This window comes from Blennius ocellaris, assembly GCF_963422515.1.
Source record: "Blennius ocellaris genome assembly, chromosome: 23".
Taxonomy (NCBI): Eukaryota; Metazoa; Chordata; class Actinopteri; order Blenniiformes; family Blenniidae; genus Blennius; species Blennius ocellaris.
In genome coordinates this window covers 13,456,062-13,475,065 of record NC_137672.1, presented here as the reverse complement: position 1 = coordinate 13,475,065, position 19,004 = coordinate 13,456,062, and the positions used below count along the sequence as shown (strand labels likewise).

Here is a 19,004-nt window from a genome sequence, read left to right as displayed (position 1 = left end):
AATACAGAAATGACAGTAGTTAGGTGAGACAAACCAGGATTACACTTATTTTATGGTTTGGTTTTCTTCGATTGCAGCAGACTTCCAATCCAACTCCAGGACAAGCAAAGCGTCTGCACTACTTCCCAGACTCTACAATCCCTGCCATCGTTATCTTTTGCATTTCTCAGAATTGCATTTCACCCTTCCAGAGCTTTCCAGATTCATTCGACTGACTGTTCCCCTCTGACTTCCTGGAAACTGACCCTGCATTTCTCCAACCATAGTGAGTCAAGTTGAGTCATCAAGAATATAACGCAATCATTCACTTCAAGTATACAAACCTAAAAATCATCAGCATTTTCCCTGGAGAGCATCGATATGATCATCGTTACTTGGACGCTATTTTAGTATCATGACTACTTTGTTTTTGAATCATTTAAAAATTGGAGGAAGGTTTGAAAAACATGATACCATGAGGAGTTTTTTGAGATCTTTGACTTGTGACACAGTGTACCAAAACAGAAGTAACATATAATGTGGTTATCGAATAGCCAAAGTCAAACTTAAATTGAGTAAATACAACGAAATAGAAGTGAAAACCACTGTCTGATAAAGATCTTTAAGGATACGTCGCTGAAACACTGAAAAAGAAGAAATCAAATGTACAGAAAACATGATTTATACTCAGGACCTCATGTTCTGTGGCTAAAAACCAATGAGTCACAGTCTTCTGCAGACAAAGTAGCTCCATTCACCATCTGATCAACTAAAAGATGACTAACGTGAAAAAATAGCCAACATTAATCTCAAAAGAAATGTGTAATTTTTCCTACATTGACATGTTAAAATTGTAACATGTTTTTTCCTTTTTTTGTGCTTATTTGCATTTTTGTTTTGAATATTCACTGTAATGACGTGAGAACATTAAGGCAAGGTAAGTAGTTTTATCTATACATGGCATTTAATACACAAAGCAACTCCATTTGTTTTAGATTATTATAACAAATAAACAAGAGCAGCTCATAAAAGTTGAGAAGTGCATACAAATTAAAGTAGTAAAAACTCTGTGGGCTGTATTTTTTCATTCTAAAATAGGTGAAACTGTACAACTTATAAAAAGTTAACCGAACAAAGCGAACACAAAAAATAGAAATCAAAGTATTTTTGAAAAGCTCAGATTTATATTCATATGAAGGAAAATAGAGTTTCAAGTTTAAATAAACACTCACTACTCATGTGTTCACCTTCAATGACTGATGTGAACTTTTAACTTCAATTAACACCATTTTGCTTCTGTACTTCCAAGACCCCTTATAAAATTGGTGCTATTGAATTCATGAAATTGGAGGGTTATCTTTTTTAATCTTTTGCTATAAGCCTGTGCATGTATGGATTTTCTACAGGGACAGTGGGATTATGTCAAAAATAATCCTGGTCAAATTATCAATGTTATACAGAGAAAGCAAGATTAATACCAAGAACACGTCACATTCATTTGTATTTGATTTTGATAAAACACATTTAAGAATCACGATTTATACTGAAATTTTATTATTGATATGAACTCGAGTTTTCCAATAAGAATTTTCTAATAACACAATTTCAATCTTTTGTTTCTCTCTCTTTATGTTTGGTACATAAAATGCTTTCAATTAGTTTAAATACAACAGAGGCTGTATAAATAGTCCTTCACTTAAAGGGGGATTCAGAACAAATGCTTGAACGTTTCAGCTTTTAAGTATTTATTTGAACGTGCATCACAGCACAAAACCTCCAGATTAAATACCATTTCTAATGTATTCATCCAAATGTTTTTTAGTCATGACTTTGACTCAAAAATCAACTCATTTCATTTGCAATCTCATTATGACTTTCTATGCAAGCCTGACGGACCTGGGAAAGTGCTTATATTTGTCTACTTTCCTAAAAATAAATAATTAAAAAGTGGGGATTCCTTTCAAATGTGTCAGTCAGTGGCAATGTCGGGAGTCTGGGGGGATTTCCAATCCATCCAGTTCCCCATCCTCACCACAGCCGGGGACAGCTCACTGGGTCTCTCTCTCTCTCTCTCTCTCTCTCTCTCTCTCTCTCTATCCTACCAACAGTTGATAAACTCTACATGCTTGCGAGGGCAAGTTTAGGAGCGGCTCGTTCAGCAAGTCAGCTTACGACGGGCCAAACTTTGCTGTGTGACTTCATGCGTTCACTCTTTACAGGGTGTGCTTGTGCTTGACTCAGCAAAAAATGTGTGGCTCAGAGGAGGCAGCAGGCCAAAGCCTGCACACTCACTGGATCCTCTTAGTCTGATGCAGACTTTTTGCTGCTGAGTGAGAGAATAGCTTCAAAATATCGCAGAGAGTCATCGCCTGGACAGAATATCCTTTTCATGTTCAGGGGAATTTATGTGGCGGGTTATTTTCATGACTTAGAAAAAGAAAGGGGTGGGGTGGGGTGGGGGGGGTCTCAGTGGAGTTGAGTCACACCACAGCTTGTGTTTATTCTGCATGGTGAGGACTGGCTGCACATGTGGCCGTGTGATTCAGCTCGAGACGTGTCTGAGAAACTTCTTGCGTTCGATCTACAACGACATAAATACATGTTGACATTCACATGCTGAGACTTCGAAACTGAGTCATGAAAGTGAAGGAAAACACCAAATAAGGATAAAGTGCCGCCGCCTGATGAAGCTTTATCTGATAAGCAATACAAATCAGGAAACAAGGCATTTTGACAGTTTGCTTGCACCTGTGACAGTAATCAGGTGTATTTTCTCTCCTCTGCAGCCACGTTCCTCCAGACTGTAGATTTAAGTTAGTCCTTATATGAAAGTTGACCTTGTCCACTGTCTCTGCATTTCATTTGAAAACATTTCCAACATAAATTTAGTGTTTAGGATGCGTGTCCCAGTCAGAGGTCTTGACCCGACCGTGTGTACATGATGCAGTGTGAGTGTGAACTGCTTCCTCCACTGGAATGAATGAAAAACCTCTCACAATGGTTCCTACCTATAATCTGCAAGTACCACGTGGCTCCCACGATAAACCAGTGCTTCCTGTACGTAATGGAACAAGACAAGTCCTGTAATTGTCTTTTTACCTCAAAGTATTTGCTCTGTGGGAGTTTACAGGTGCGGCCGAGTCCACGCTATCTCCAATGAGTCATCAGAGCCAAACCTCCTAAAGTTCACTTACAAAGTGACAAATTGTTTCACGAAGACAGAAAACTGCCTTAATTGTGACATTATTCTCACGCGCAGGTTCAGTTGATATGTCACCTGGTTGACTGACACCTCGAATATTGGTTGTGGCGTCATGTTGTACCCAGCAGAATAAGGAAAGAACAATTAACTATAGTGAATATGCACCAAAAAGTTCCACATTAAATCTTTTTCAAGCACCAAGACAACCAAGGAATTTATTTCCTGCAGAAACTCGTTCTTATTAGTGGTAAATAATCATAAATAATGTAGGGTTATGCCTAACTAGCAGTTTAGCATTTTGATTTGGGCACTTCCAACTCTGAGTCCAACGTTTGAGGTGATTCATGTTTGGCTAGAAAAGAATGTTTGAATCAACAAGTTGTCTTTTTTTTTTAACAGCTGAAGAAGGGGTAAAAATCCTCTAAAGCTTTATGAGGGTAATCCCTATTTTTAAATAGATTTTAAACATAGGAGCACTGGCTGATATTTAGTGTTTTTGGAGGTCACAAGACAAGAAGATGTTCTTTTATACAGATAGTAAAATATAATATATGGAATAGCATAGTTAGTTTCACTTCTACCACCCTTTTTTTATACACACATATTGTCTAGTGATTTCTGGATTAATCATTTGGATGAGTCTTTTTATTTTAATTCATTCTGTTTGTTTTTCTTGTTTGTTTTTATTGATTTTTTTGTACATGTTCAGAAAAAGAAAATTCTGTCTGGAACGTATGCAAATATAAAGCTAAAGTAGAACTAAGGAGAAACGGTTGAAGAAAAAAAATACATGGAATTCTGTAAGCAGGATTCAGATATTAAGAAAGAATGAAAGCAGAAAAGACAGAAAGAAGGAAAGACAGAAAGATCTTGGTAATTTCTCAGACTGTCCTGGTCTAGACAGATTTTGAATCATTGTCTGTGATTCATTAATGATCCAGATCCTGAAGTCGTGAAAATCAGCAAATCCAAGTTTATGTTTTTTTTTTTTTTTCTTTCTTCGTATAAATTTGAGAAACATTTTCAGAGAGGGTTCATATGGTGAGAATCTTCAGTCCAGACGGGTTTGGGCGGATTTCTTGGAGCGCTTCTTCTCTCCTCGGAGGATTGTCCTCTCTTATAATAATGAGGCCAATGGGATTTCTCGTGAGCGCCTAAAGGTGGCGGAAGCCAAGCCCTTCAAAAACACACCTGCCGTGCAGTAAATCATCAGAGTCATCGTTGACAGTGATCGTGGTGGGAGAAGACGGAGTTATCTCGTCCTACTTTTTTTTAACTCCGCGGCCGCCTGATGCCATGAACGCCCGTTGATCTATGGAGCAGGGAGCGCGCGGAGGAGCGCGCAGAGAAATGGACAACAGGTATGACGGTACACTTACAGGAGGGAGTGGACTACGAATGCCCAAGTCTTTCACCCCCAAAAGTGAAGCCTGAACAACGTTAGTAAATTATCAGAGACGATCCATGTCAACTCTGACGAGATATTGTGTTTTATGTCACTCGTCGCTTTCCATCCTCCTGCGTGGACCTGACCTCCCACAGAGTTTGAACGTGGGCCTGGGAAGGAAGGCAAGATGTTGGCATAGCTGTTGACTTTAGAGCCCTGCTATGCCATCAAATTGCCATCTTTCTCTCCACTGTGCAGCCAAAAAACATCAAGACTTTTCAAGACGTTTTTTCCAATCCATCTCCATCACACTGAAAGATCTACAGAAAGTTCATTACCTTGACCCTTTTCATCGTTCTTCCACTCCCAAAACATAGTTGTGAGATTTTTGTGTATATAAACTAAATTAATAATGTTAAAATTTTGTTTTCTTTATTCTAATGACTGTAGAAATAATCTATGCACTGAAATTGTGAGATCATGCTTAATTAATCAAATTTTTAGATGGCAACCCATCTCAACAAATACCTGCATTACTTACTGCATATGGATGATTGTTTATTTATTTATTTATTGTTACAGCTCTATTTATATCGATATATTTCATATCGAGATTAATTTATATATAAAACCATTTCATAGTGGCATGATGTTGTCTTTAAAATAAACCATTCTCTCTGAAGAAATCTCGAATACAATTCTTTCAACAATTTTGTTTTCAGTTGATGTTGCACAAAACACTGTGTGGGACTGTTTTTTTTGCTGTTTAAATGTTGTTTGTTCAATCAATTTAAGTCATAGTCACGTCAATATTCTCTTTTACATATCAAATATGTGCTACTTTTTACCTGACCATTATGAATATACTTGAAATATTTATCATCCAGTATTGGAGAATAGTGTTTCAAGTTTATGAATCTTGAAATGCTTTATTAGAGTATTATAATTTTATGTGGATATGCTAGCTATATTCATATTAAATTACGTTTTTTCTCTATTATTTTACTGTTTAAACATATGTTCAAACATAGATATTGGGGGGGGGGGGTAAATCGTTGGTTATCCTTGGTTAAATCAATGTTGCGCTGATATATTTTGAACTTTAAAATGGTATTCGTTTTGTTTATTATTATTATTATTATTATTATTATTATTATTATTATTATTATTATTATTATTATTATTATTATTATTATTATTATTATTATTATAGTAGTAGATCATCCCTTAACAAACCACTAAGATCATCTCTGAGGATGGCGGAAAAAGGGAGCAGATCATGTAACTTACCAAAGCAATAATCTGCATTGAACAACTTTAAATCATCTAAAACCCAAATGTGCTTTTTGTAGTCCGTTTTCGGAAACTCGGTCGTCTCCCCCCCCCACAACCACGGCTTACGTCACTCACTTGCGCCGCCACCGCATTATTTTGACGTCATAAGGAAAAGTGATTGTCTTTCACTGACTACGTTTGGACGCCTTCTGACAAAGGAGGCGAGTGATTGTGACGTCACTTCCTGTCGCTACTTCCTGCTTTCTTCACGTCTGCGTTCTTCACTTCTGCTCTGGAACTCTGCCTGAAACGGGGAGCGAGCCTCAGAAAAGGTAAAAAAAACAAAAACAATGTACAACTGCGCGGTGCTGTGCTGCGTCCCCATTGCTCACATTAGAGCCGAGACGAGAAAAGAGGTTTCCAGCACATATATAAACACTTTATATGCTCTATAACATAACTTTGCCTTTTCTTCTCACGTCCCAGCTCTTGTAAAATGAGAGTAAACAGAAGATGCAACCTTAATTTCAAAACCATGTGTCAATTGCAAAACACGGGATCCTAATAAATGGCGTGTTGTGGCAAGTCTGTATTTTCCTTTGAGACACACCTTGATGCTTTATTTCAGCCTCTTTAGATCCGATAAGACTGAAGCTGTTATCAGATACTTTGCAAAACAAAACCTAATGCCTAAGGAGTTGGCGACAAGCAAAACTGCTTAGAAAACTGATAAAATACTAAAATGACCTTCCTTCCTCTGGCCATAAGACTACAACTCTTCCTTGTTTGCTGTGTTTTAGTTCATTTAATCCTTTCTGTGATTATTTGAGTCACCTTTGAGCCTTAAATATGTTCTTTAAATGTATTTGATTTGGTGGCAAATCACAAAACGTATGCGATATCCTTCACATTTAGCTACTTCTATTTTGTTAACTCTGACAAAACCGTTTACATTACAAATGTATTAAAAAGAAGCTCTCTAAATGGTCACAAAAAACTAAAGCACCCAAAGCAGAGTTTTATTTATATGGCAATTTTCATCCAAAATGCAATGCAACATAACGTGCTTTTACACAATAACCACAACAATGAGGCTTGCTCTTAAATGTATTGGTGTTGAAATAAATCAAAACACATTTCTGATATGTTTTCGAGGTAGATGTTTGGGGCATCTGTGGAGGTCATGACAGACAGAAAACGTTCCCAACAAGTGACACATCTGTTCTGCAGAAATACACAAGAAAGTCGAAAAAGCATGACTACAGTATGAGTCGGTTGCAGGGATTTTTCGCTGACGCAGGACAGACGGTGCAACGGCGGCTGATCACTCGGCAGTGATGATGCAGACACACAGTCCATGTGGAGGCAAACCTCACCTGCCTCCAAACTTGGGAAAGTCAGCAAAGCAACACCTGGGTCATGACCTTTTAGAAAACATCAACCATGTGGTCTTAATCCCTTAAGGAATGTTTAGAAAGTCAAAAATCAGCATTTTGTTGAACACAACATCATGTGCGGCTGCAAATGTTGGTTGTTTTTGTAGCTGAAGAAACACTGAACTGATTAAACTATTAAACAAAAGCAAGATCTGGCTGCAAAAGCTCTGACGGGAAAGCGGAAACTGGAAATTGCAGCGAGGATTCCTGTGAAGTGAAGCTCTTCAAATGTGCTGCTCTGAAAACCAGAAATTGTCTTTGAATGGCAAAAAAAACATGCTGTGCAGGCCAGGCAGCCGAGAAAGAATTCATAGATCAAGAATAGAAAGACTTGAATACTGTAAAACAGTGGGTGCTTAATAAGTGAACAGAGTTTGCATCAACTTTAAGAAGGCTACTGTACTTACTGTTGGAACACATCTAACATGAACGTGTGTGTTGGACAGATGAACAGTGAGAACTTCACCCTCAGTGAGAAGATCGTGTCGCCCTCCTACATCCGGCAGGGCTCTCAGGCCCGCCGCAGCCATGAGCAGCTCATCAGACACTTGCTGGAGCAGGTGAGCACACTCAGTCATTTCTTTTATTTAGTTTTCTTGATGTCACTTTTTGAACGTGTGCATGTGTGTCGCAGGGGAAGTGTCCCGAAGAAGGCTGGAGTGAGAGCACCATCGAACTCTTCCTAAATGAGCTGGCTGTGATGGACAGCAATAACTATCTTGGGAATTGTGGCGTGGGCGAGAGGGAAGGCCGCGTGGCTTCCAGTCTGGTGGCCAGACGACATTACAGGTTGGTCCGGTAGATTTTAGGCTTTGCCTGTCATTCAGCATTCAAAATCCAACAAAAAAAACGTCCACTCGCTGTTTTTTGTTTTTTTTATTTGATCGTCGGGTAGCTTGGTGATTCAGTCTCACTTTGTTTTCTGTTGTGCTGCAGAATATACAGTAAACAGTTGCTATTGTGACGGTTGTATCTGAAATTAATGCTTGAATCAATTTTATTTCTGTGCAATCACATTCAATTGGTTCAAAACTTTAGAAAAACGGCATTCAATGAAATGTGTGTTTGTTTTTGTCACTTGAACAAGGACTGTTACACTAAAAATATATAGATTTATTATGGTCTGCTTACTAGTTCTATTGAGGCGAATGTCTCTCTCGAGTGGTTGGACTTGTCATGTAACATTTGTCATTGCTGGTTCTCTGTAGTTGTATCGGACACATTTCAAACAAATTAAATCTAAATGTTACTCCCTGAAAAATGCTGAGTTTGATCTCTATATGATTATGTTTGAGCATGTTTTATTGATGTCAGATGTATAGAAGTGAATTTTTTTCCCATACAACATTAAGCAAAATGGATTAAGAGGAATGCATTAAATCTTTAATTGTCAAGTAGATTAATCTTTGCAGGTAACTGTCTTCTATTCAGCTCTTCCAGCTTTACTGACACAGATACAGCTGCTGGGTTTCACTTGCTCTCTTACTGACTTGTTTCTTGGACAAGTAACTCGGATGTAATGATACACTACCACCTAGTGGTGGAAGTGGGGAATTTGCTGTTGGAAGATGATCATTTATTGCTTGAATTATTTGTGAGTATTATGTCAATGCATCGCCTCGATCACAGTGTCATGTTGAAGCCTGCTTCTCATGGAATATCAACTTCAAGACAAAACTGGTTCAGTATTGATCAGATAAATGAAGAGAATGACACAGAATATAATCAGCCTTTAATTTTTCACAGAAAAAGGGATATTTTTGTAGTAATAAACTCATTTTGCCTATACTCCTTTCTGTGCATGATGTATCGGAGTGTTGGGAGTTAGGCTAGCACATGTTTACCGCGACTTGTTGGAAGTTGTTTAATGGTTGCTGTTTTGACCTTCAGCTGTTTCGTGCAGGCTGATCCACGGCATCGGTCGATCAGGCGACATCGCTGCTGTCCAGCCCAAAGCGGCGGGATCCAGTCTGCTCAACAAGCTGACCAACTCGGTTGTGCTGGACATCTTAAAGCTCACAGGTTTGTACAGGTTAGCGGTCAAACGGCTGCGTGTTACTCAGATTTTTTGAATTCATCACTTTCGAGTATTCAAAGTGTAAGCGCGCTCTCCCCCCCCCCCCCCCCAGGTGTCCGGAGCGTGGCGAGCTGCTTCGTGGTTCCCATGGCCACGGGAATGAGCTTGACTCTCTGCTTCCTGACCCTCCGTCACAGGAGACCCAAGGCCCGTTACATCATCTGGCCTCGCATCGACCAGAAGTCCTGTTTCAAATCCATGATCACAGCAGGTGAAAATATCCTCCCAACAACCGCTCAGCCTCACATTCCCATCCACTGACCGGATCACAATGAAAAACTGTGTCGGGTCTCATTAAGCCTTTTCTGAGCAACGTTCAATCCCTTGTACATGAGACTGTAGATTTTCAAACATAGCATCAATTAATAGAGCAAGTCATGTCTCGGGTTCTTCATTTCACATTCTATTACATGGTAGTGGGGTTTAATAGTGTTTACGCAGTCTTTTACAGAAATGGTGAAATATGTATGATTTTCTCTCGGTAATCCCAGAAATGACCGAGTCAACTCTCAAGAATGGAAGTTCATATTTTTCAAAGGAGATTCTTGAGGATTAGAATGCTGCACCTTTTCACTTTCTGCAGACTTTATTTGTGTGGAAAGGTAAAACATCCCCCGTGTGTACGCTCCTTCCTCATCCAGGCTTTGAGCCAGTGGTTGTGGAGAACCTTCTGGAGGGCGATGAGCTGCGCACAGACCTGGAGGCAGTAGAACGCAAGGTCGAGGAGCTCGGAGCCGAGAACATCCTGTGCGTCCATTCAACGACGTCCTGCTTCGCCCCACGGGTCCCCGACAGGTGAGAGAAACTCGTCTTTATGCGATTTGACTCGTGTACACGCGACAGTGGCTTATCCTGAAAGGTACTGATCAAATTCCTTTGAAATAAATTGCCTTGTTGTGGCTTACGTTGGCCCACGTTCTACCCTGGTGGTTGTTTGCTCTCTTTCTTGCAGGCTGGAGGAGTTGGCTGCTCTCTGTGCTAAAAATGACATTCCCCACATAGTCAACAATGCCTATGGAGTGCAGTCTTCTAAATGCATGCACCTTATCCAGCAGGTAGCTGCCACTGCATTTGTGTTGGACTCATCGAACTTCTGTTTTGAATAAACATTCAAAATGATTTCTTCTCTGACTCACCCGGCGATGGTCTCGTCTTTCCAGGGGGCTCGCGTGGGCCGAGTCGACGCCTTTGTTCAGAGCTTGGACAAGAACTTCATGGTCCCAGTAGGTGGCGCCATTATTGCAGGTTTCGATGAGGCCTTCATCCAGGAGATAAGCAAGATGTACCCTGGTGAGTAACTCTGGATTCAAAACTCTTGGCAGCCCCGTATCGACTCCCCACTCGTTTCAGTCTGACAGCAGTGGCTGATTTATCGTCGAAACGGATCCTTTTATTTGTACTTTAACGCTCCAGGTGGCATCGACATAATGCCTCCTCCTGTTCAGAACCCCAGTTTGTGTTTGAAAACAAACAGGCCAACACTCAGATACGGTTTCACTATGAGAGCCATACAATAGAAGATTAAATGTACCTGTATTTCACAGACCAGTGGATTAGAATCTGTGACTCTATCTTTACTTGAAATATTTTAAAGATGAGGCTTTCAACTTTATATATCAGATGTTTTGGGGTTTTTTTGCAGCTAGACGACCATCAATGTGGTATTTAAATAACCACTGTTTTTAAGCTGTTTGGATTTTTAAAAAATGGATGTGACACCGTGTTCTTTTTTGGGCAATTGTTTTATCCTGTGATGTGTCACGTTCATGAAGAACAGTCTGGATAAATGAATAAACAAAACTGAGTCTGACCCAACGTTCTGCATCAACTTGACGGTTTTTGAAACTGAAATGTTCTACTTTTGCTCTCAAAGTGTTCAAATTTGACACCTGCCTCCATTTTGTTATTTAAAGTGTAGGCCTTTTTTTTCTTTTCTTTTTTTTTGTCAGGTCAGCTCTGATCTGCAGTCGTACACAGTCAGAGAAAACTGATATCAGGTTATTCTAGACCTACACGAAGCGTTTAACCTCTATGGAGGGTAAAATGCCAGCTCTTGTTTAGTGCCTTCATAAGATAATGTGGCTTTGATAGAGATTGGGCTTGCATGTACAGTAACCGGCGGCTTTTTTGTTTTTAGCTGCTTAACAGAGTCACCTCTTGGCCTTCTGTGTACAGGACGAGCATCAGCTTCACCTTCCCTCGATGTGCTCATCACCCTCCTCAGCCTGGGAGCCAGCGGCTATAAGAAATACCTGTCAGAAAGAAAGGTGAGGTCGATTGAACAGGACCTCGTTACACAACATCCCCACGTGACGCTTCACAGTCTGTGGTGGCAAATCCCAGCGCTGCCAAGTCACGAAGAATAAAGCTGTTCGTATCATCCTGACCAATCAAACCCAGCTTTAGTTCTTCCTAAAAAAAAAAAGCAATCTGGGCCTGGGAGATGTTTGCATTTCACCAAAAATCTCAACAGCCTCAGTGGGACTGACTGGTGAGCTGATGAAACTCGCATTAATCACTTTATTCAATGTTCATTTAAACAAACAATCTGGTCTCTTTATTGGAGAGAATCCAATCAGAGTGATCAGGCTAACATGCACACTGAAAACTCTATTGTCTGACTTCTGGAGTGATCAGAGTTTTTGAAGTGCAAAATATGATCTTAATCAAATAACAGCAGGTATCTGATAATGGAAAATGGGATTTAACGCACCCACATTTCTCTCTCATTGGAAAAAGTTGTACAAAATAGAATTAATGTAGACATATCAGAAGACAAAAGAAATTGAATAAAACGTACATCATCCGAAAGTCGATAGCTTTTGTGTGCAAATTCCTCAACAGAGGCATCCCAGTGTTTAATAAGACAAGACCGGATGTTTTGACAATATCAGGAAGTTTGAGTTTCACATCCTTACAGCAGAATCCTGTGAAAGAAAGCCGATAAGTGACTGCAACATTTAATCCAGGGTTTTTTTGAATGATTGCATTTCTGAAGTGGCTCTAAATGCATCAGATCCCATTGATACAATTTATCTGATCACTCACCGTTATGTAAAGGCAGTTAGTGTCATTCCAAGTGTGTTTAATGTCTGCTGTGTGTGTGTGTGTCTCACAGAAAGGAGACGTCTTACATAAACTGTGGTGAGGTACAGTGAGTCTTATGTAGCGCTTGTGTCTGTACTGCTCCTTTTGCTTCACTTGCATTCTGGCTGAGGAGAAAGTCTCGGGACTCCAGTGATCATTGCTGGAAGGAGGAGTACGCTACAGCGAGATAAAAATTGATCCAGAAGTTTCAGACAACATCCCTTGTGGCTCCCCGCTTTAAAGTGGAGTTGCTCACTCTGCTGCAGCCCTCTTCTTTTAGGCACTGCAGCATTCAAACGCCTCCGAGACGCTCTGCCTCAAATGTGCTCCATGGAGATGAAATCAGCTGGTATCGGAGCACGTACTGAACGAAAGCTGAAATTTGAATTCATTTGAAGAAACAACCCAAAGCAGGTTTTTCCCCAGGCATGTATATTAGTGAGAGCTTTTGAAGATTCATATTTAGTGGGGAATTGCATACATCGAGATGACATGCAATACTCAGAATCCTGTTTCTCTCACAATAGCAGGTATGTACATTTAGGAAACTCGCCTGGTATCTAGCATGACCTGAGCCCATCAACGCCTATTGATTTCTTTCGGTCCACTGTATAAATAATGAATGTACAGAACCGTCCTTTCCATAATGTCTGCAGAACTGAGTGAGTTCCTCACATCTCTCCTGGGGTCACAGGCTTTAAATAATTAAGATTTTTCATGTATTGGGGTTCATTTACAGCCTCATGTTGCACAAGTTTGAGAAATATTCACATACGACAAAAAAAACAATGAATCGCCCATGTTTGTGCGTGTTTTGTTTTTTTCCCCCTGATGTTTTTGTGAAGATGGGCTTTACTCATCGCGCACACTAAGTTATTGTCTGCAAAGTCTCTCCACCAATTGCCCTCCTTCTCTGGAATAATACGCTTCTTTGTGATTTGGAAACAAAGGACACTTGGAAACACTTGATCTCACTGAAACATTTGTGTTCGTCTTCACAGAGAAAATATTTTTCTTGACACTTTCCAGCCAGGACTGTGTGAGTCAGCAGAACGTCCTTTAATTTTCAACGCTTCTCTGGGGCGGGGGGCGGAATCTCGCTCTTGTATCCCTCAACAAAGAATCACAGCGATGTGTTGTCATCACAGCTGCATCCTGAACCCTTCAGCTCCGGCTCAGTCGTCCACACCCCTTCTTTGAGTCTCCAAACGAAACACTTTGTCAGCGTATTCCAGACATCTGACTGTCAACAGCCCCGTTTAAAAGCTTCCCTTCGCTGCTTCTGCCTTGCTAATTGATCCCAGAGGTGAAAGTTTGATGCAGAATACAAACATCCTGATCAGAGAGGGACAGAAACTGAGCAGAAACGGTCGTTCGGGCGGGGGGGGGGGAAGGGAGAGTGGTTTGGACATCGACTGACCGGCTAACTGGGAGAGCTGCTTTATTGGTAATAACACCAAGGTTGCTACTGTTGAAACAAGGTTGTGGCAGTGTGCAGGAAAAAAAAAAAGAAATCACTGCTTCTATTTATAGGTCTTTTCTGGAGCCCCTGCACTCCCCCACCCTTGTTCTGTTTCTTCAAGCCTCTTGTCTGTGTCTGCATGGCCTGCAGGAGATTTATTCCTTCCTGGCTCAGGAGCTGAAAACCCTGGCTTCTACACACGGGGAGAGGTTACTTCACACCCCACACAACCCCATTTCACTAGGTAAGCTTCAAATTTGCGGCAAGTGATCCTGCTGGTGTCTCTTATTGTGCTCACTGGGTGTGGCTCCTCTCCCCTCCAGCCATGTCTCTCGATGGTCTCCAGGCCGGAGGCGACAAGGCCGTCACTCAGCTGGGCTCCATGCTGTTCACCAGACAAGTATCGGGAGCAAGGTATGACGGGTTTAGAGAAAGGCCATGCTGTTCTGGATGTATAAAGGGGTTTGTGAAGGAAAACAAAGGAAAGCGACAGAGCGTGAATGTTAAAAAAAAAAAAAAAAAAAAAGGATTTGTCCGTGCCCCTTGGGTAGGATGGGATCTGGAGTGTTTTGCTAAACAGAGGGCCGGTGAAAATCAGCAATCATGAAGATGGATTTGCAGAATGTGGCAGAGTGGAAACTACTTTAGAAGATTAGACAGCCTGTCGTCCGTCCTAATTTAACAGGATGTTTCCATTAGATGTTGAAAGATGTTTTCTCCTCTGGGACAGCTGGCACAAACAGCTCAATGTCCCTTTTCTGTGGTTACTGGCTGTTTTAGGCACTTATATACACATTAATAAATAAAAAAATGTTTTAAACCACAAGTGAATCAATGGAAAGCGTTCAAACTTGGTTATTCTGTTTTATGCCAGTTAGATTTTAACGCAATTACTTAGAAATAGTTTCGATACTCTCTTTTCCCAAGGTCATCTTCAAATCTGTGACCCTAATATTTCCGCAGAATATTTTCGACGAGACATTGACTTCTTGGTTAATCTTTGAGATTTGCAGCATTGTGCACCGCTTCAGTGGTAGTATTCCGTCCAAGAAATGTGTAGGAGCAAAGTGGCTTCATTTCACATCAACAGTGACCTGTGCTCTTGTGCAGCACCACCGATTAATAGAGGTCTGCATCTTATTACGGAGCATTTCTCCAACATAATGGTTTCTCTCATGCACATAGGTCTAGTCGTCGGCCAGTAATTGATTTCACATTAAAGTGAGTCTAAACTGTGCTGACAGCGGAGAGTCCCTGCCAAATCTGATTGGCTTGGTTGTTGTCTACAGAGTGGTAGAGTATAAAGCTTTAAAACACTGAAAGAGACATTGGAGTTTTGCTTTATGCATATCTAGATTACACTTTTGCTCATGTGGCACAATTCTGCTGAATTGTTACTATTTTTATAGAATAGTAAATTTTATTACGAGTTTAGCTGATGAAGACAGTCGCTTAATCTGGGAGACTTTGCTCATAATTCCACATCTTATTAAAGTCTTTGACCCTCTTAAGTTGCATGAAAGAAACGTGAAGTCTTCAAGCTGGCATCATTTGCAATTAACTCCAAGAACAATCAGAGATTTCTGACGTCCACCAAAGGTCGACCTGGACTCAGAAATTCTGTGAAAATCTGTCATACGGTTTGGACGTAATCCTTAAATCCTATAAAATGAAACGCTGATTCAGAATGTGGACCACCTCTAAAATTTATTGGAATCTTCCATGGCCTAATATCGGTCTGTGGTGACAAGTTTCCACAAAACCCTTGTAGTAGTTTTGACGAAACAGATAAATATATGTTGATGGTTTTATTACGTGCTTGGCGGATGTAATAACTCTGAATGGCATTCTTGCTCATCCCATTTTAAGAAATATGGTGAAATCTGAAATATAATAATCAAGGTAATGAACTTCAAGTGAATGATGATACTGTTTTTGGTTCCTTGTTGAAATTAGACGGTCGAGCAGAGGCAAAGTCATCTCTGCTGCTCATCCCGTAAATGCATGTTCGTGACAAATGTGTCACTATCTAGATTCTAGAAGGTAGAAAATTCAAGGCATTTTTAACCACAAATTATTCTTTAACCAACACAATTGTTCTTCTTTTAGTGCCTATGTTATCGTAATTAAAAAGTTCTTATACATCAAGTAAATATCCTACTTTGAAGCTACTTTATGATCGTAAAAATTCTGATTGCAGTTGTTTGCATACCATATAGAAGTTAAAGAGTGTGCTGCATCATCCTTGTTTTCACCCGTGTTTCCAGAGTGATTCCACTGGGCAAGGAGCAAACCATAGGCGGACATACTTTCCGAGGGTTCATGTCGCACTCCGAGTCGTATCCCTGTCCTTACCTCAATGCTGCGTCGGCTGTGGGCATCACTCGGGAAGATGTGACGCTGTGCATGAAAAGACTTGACAAGTGCCTGAAGAGCCTGAAGAAAGAAGGAAGTGCAACGGACAGCAGTTCCACGATGCCTGTTGAGAATGACTCTGTTGAAATATGAGAGGGGGAAAAAATTGGACTTTCTGCAGTGAGGATGCATTTTGCTGGGCTCGTGGATGATAAATTCTGACTTTTTTTTTTTCCTTCTTTTTTCTTTTTAATGGGGTCAATGACTGGCTGCAGCTGGCGATGAAGCTGCAGGTGTTTGTTCCAAACTAAAATGACACAAAGTGATGCCGGTTGTTAGTTCCCCACTGTGTGCACGTTAGTGTGTGATGTATCTGAATTGTATCTAAGTGTATCTGTATCTGAACTGAATCCGACCGCTTTCCCTGCACTGCAATGTCAAAAACTACTGCTTTATCAAGTTATGGTTTAAAAAAAAACAACTAAATGCATTTGTGACTGTGTTCCAAAAGTTTTACTTTATTTGATTTTTGCTCAAAATAAATTATAGATTCATCATTTACATATCGCTTTTTGGCATTTTTTTGGTGCAGTAATGAATTGAAATGAGAAAAATTATCTAATTATTGTAATCTTCTGCAATTGTTTGACACTTTGCAGACAAATTATCAACAATGAATATAGCTTTATGATATATTATTTTGTGTCATTCTTCCTGCATTGTCGAGTAACACGATACAACTCCTGTTGAACCATAAACTCCATGTGTATCCTGTGTATTATATGAGCTTGTTTATTTTAAGGCTCTGTCACAGACGATTGATAACCCACGACGTGCATGCAGCATAGATCAATTCTGTTTTTAGAGAAGGAAATGCTCACCATCCGTCTCAATGAGAATCAGGACATTACCGCATTATCTGTATCTGGCATCTTATCTCAGCTATTGTACAGTATTGGGTTAATTTAAATCACATCTATTGAAGTCACCAGGGAATTGATCGTTAATCACACAACCCGTCACTATCTTTTTGCTCCTGCAGGTTTTTACACAGTCTTTTTAATTATCTGAACTCTTTAGTCGCAGTCACTACAAAGCATAATGGAATGAAACCCGTGGTACAGTACAAACAACTCTATAGGTTTATGTTTTACTGTCTGGCTGCTACCATTTCATCCTTGGTTGATGATCAGGTTTGATAAGTCCTTGGAGGGTGTGCAGTTCAAACATGAAGTAGAACTGGAAACACGAGCCGCCATCGTTTTTGCTTCAACTCCACTCCCAGGTGTGCGTGGGTACGGGAGTGTAGGCAGCCTGCACATGTTGGTTCTTCTCTAAAGCAATTAGTCATGCAAGGCAGAATTCGTGTGGAGCAACAGCACAACCAATCCACCCGGCAGGCTTCGAAAAGTGGGCTGGACTCAGACAAGGGTGCTGTTTCAGCACACTTTGACTGTTCCCGAGCCGTGATGAACCGTTAACGGAACATAGTGGAAAATCACTGAGACTGTGGCTTTCACATAGAGCTGCTTTTTTTTTTTTTATTATCTTCAAACAGCAAATATTCAATCACAATTCGCTTCCTTTTCAGGTCATCAGCTAGATACTTAAAGGGCCATTGAAACCCGTTATCAGCAAATATCAACCCTGCGTTGTGTTTTAAAGCAGAAATGACCTCTTGTTGTTTTGCCCACTTGTTTTGGACTCTATCCAGCTCTCTTTTATACTGCTTCATCCAGTTCATGATTGCAGAGTGGCTGGAGTCGATCCCAGCTCTTTGTGGGAGACGGAAGAATCCACCCGTCTGTCTTGGGTGTAAACACTGAGAGACATACTACCACTCACAGACCAGGTAATGGGACTCAAACCAGGTTGTTCCTTCAACTCGCCCTTTCAAATCACACCCAACACATTTCAGCAATATATGATTTTGTAGCCTTTCTTTTTCGTCCTGTCAGAGGATTCCTCACTGGAATCATTATTCCCCTGATAGAAATTGACTTCTTATTCAGGTTCAACTTGAGCAGAAGTATTTGCAGTATTTTACAGTGGAACAAGGATGCATTGGAATTGTAGGAGAAGAAAATGCCTGAATAAATTGATGATTGTTTTCTTTATTGAGAACAAATCGCGATGAAAGGTCATGGGTAAGACGATTACATACATTCACCTGAATTAGTTGTATATGTACTACTTGGTTTGAAGCAATCTGTGCAGGAAGTGTGTATTTGGAGTTATTGCGAGAAGGTGACATCTGTGTTTTACTTTGTTTGAAATACATTTACTTGATGGTTTTTGTTGTCAGGTTTTCTTGTGAAGTGGCATTAATAGATATGCAGGAATGATAAATTCTATCCTCCTCTTGATTAAAAAAGCAACTTTTAAGCAGAAAGTACATCTGCAGTGAATCACACACTCTTTATAAATGTTAGAAATTGCAGACTACATAGATAGCTCTGTTAAAAACATCTACTGACTTGTGCTTTATGTTTTTCCGTGGATGCCAATGGCTGCTACGCACATTTTAGTTCATAGTGTGAAGAAACCAGTCCATGACCAAAAACTGCTACTGCCACCAGAAAAGGTTTTATTAAGAGTAATGGACAAGAGATCACCTTATTGCTTGTGAAGTATCATAAGCACGAAATGCAAAATCGTGCATGAAGCCTCAATAATGCTATAAAGTCTTGGTTTTATAACATCGCACTGTATTTTGCACCAAAAATTTTACTTTTTTCTTTGTG

At 40.2% G+C, this 19,004-nt stretch overlaps 1 protein-coding gene across 1 annotated transcript; it reads left to right on the top strand.

Annotated features, from left to right (window-relative positions):
* Positions 1-6,117: 6,117 nt before the first annotated feature.
* On the top strand, positions 6,118-16,815 carry sepsecs (Sep (O-phosphoserine) tRNA:Sec (selenocysteine) tRNA synthase). Its single transcript, XM_080519467.1, has 12 exons — positions 6,118-6,175; positions 7,726-7,839; positions 7,914-8,068; positions 9,183-9,301; positions 9,409-9,567; positions 9,998-10,151; positions 10,309-10,411; positions 10,517-10,646; positions 11,532-11,623; positions 14,056-14,149; positions 14,229-14,319; positions 16,173-16,815. The coding sequence occupies exons 2-12, from the start codon at positions 7,726-7,728 to the stop codon at positions 16,411-16,413; spliced, it is 1,452 nt and encodes a 483-aa protein (XP_080375593.1). The 5' UTR covers positions 6,118-6,175; the 3' UTR covers positions 16,414-16,815.
* Positions 16,816-19,004: the final 2,189 nt, after the last annotated feature.

What these genes read in the sequence shown, in the direction of transcription:
- sepsecs (XM_080519467.1), top strand. Translation starts at nt 7,726, where the DNA reads ATGAACAGTGAGAACTTCACCCTCAGTGAGAAGATCGTGTCGCCCTCC. An exon ending in GGACATCTTAAAGCTCACAG is followed by an intron (nt 9,302 to 9,408) that starts GTTTGTACAGGT and finishes CCCCCCCCCCAG; the next exon opens with GTGTCCGGAGCGTGGCGAGC. An exon ending in CAAATCCATGATCACAGCAG is followed by an intron (nt 9,568 to 9,997) that starts GTGAAAATATCC and finishes TTCCTCATCCAG; the next exon opens with GCTTTGAGCCAGTGGTTGTG.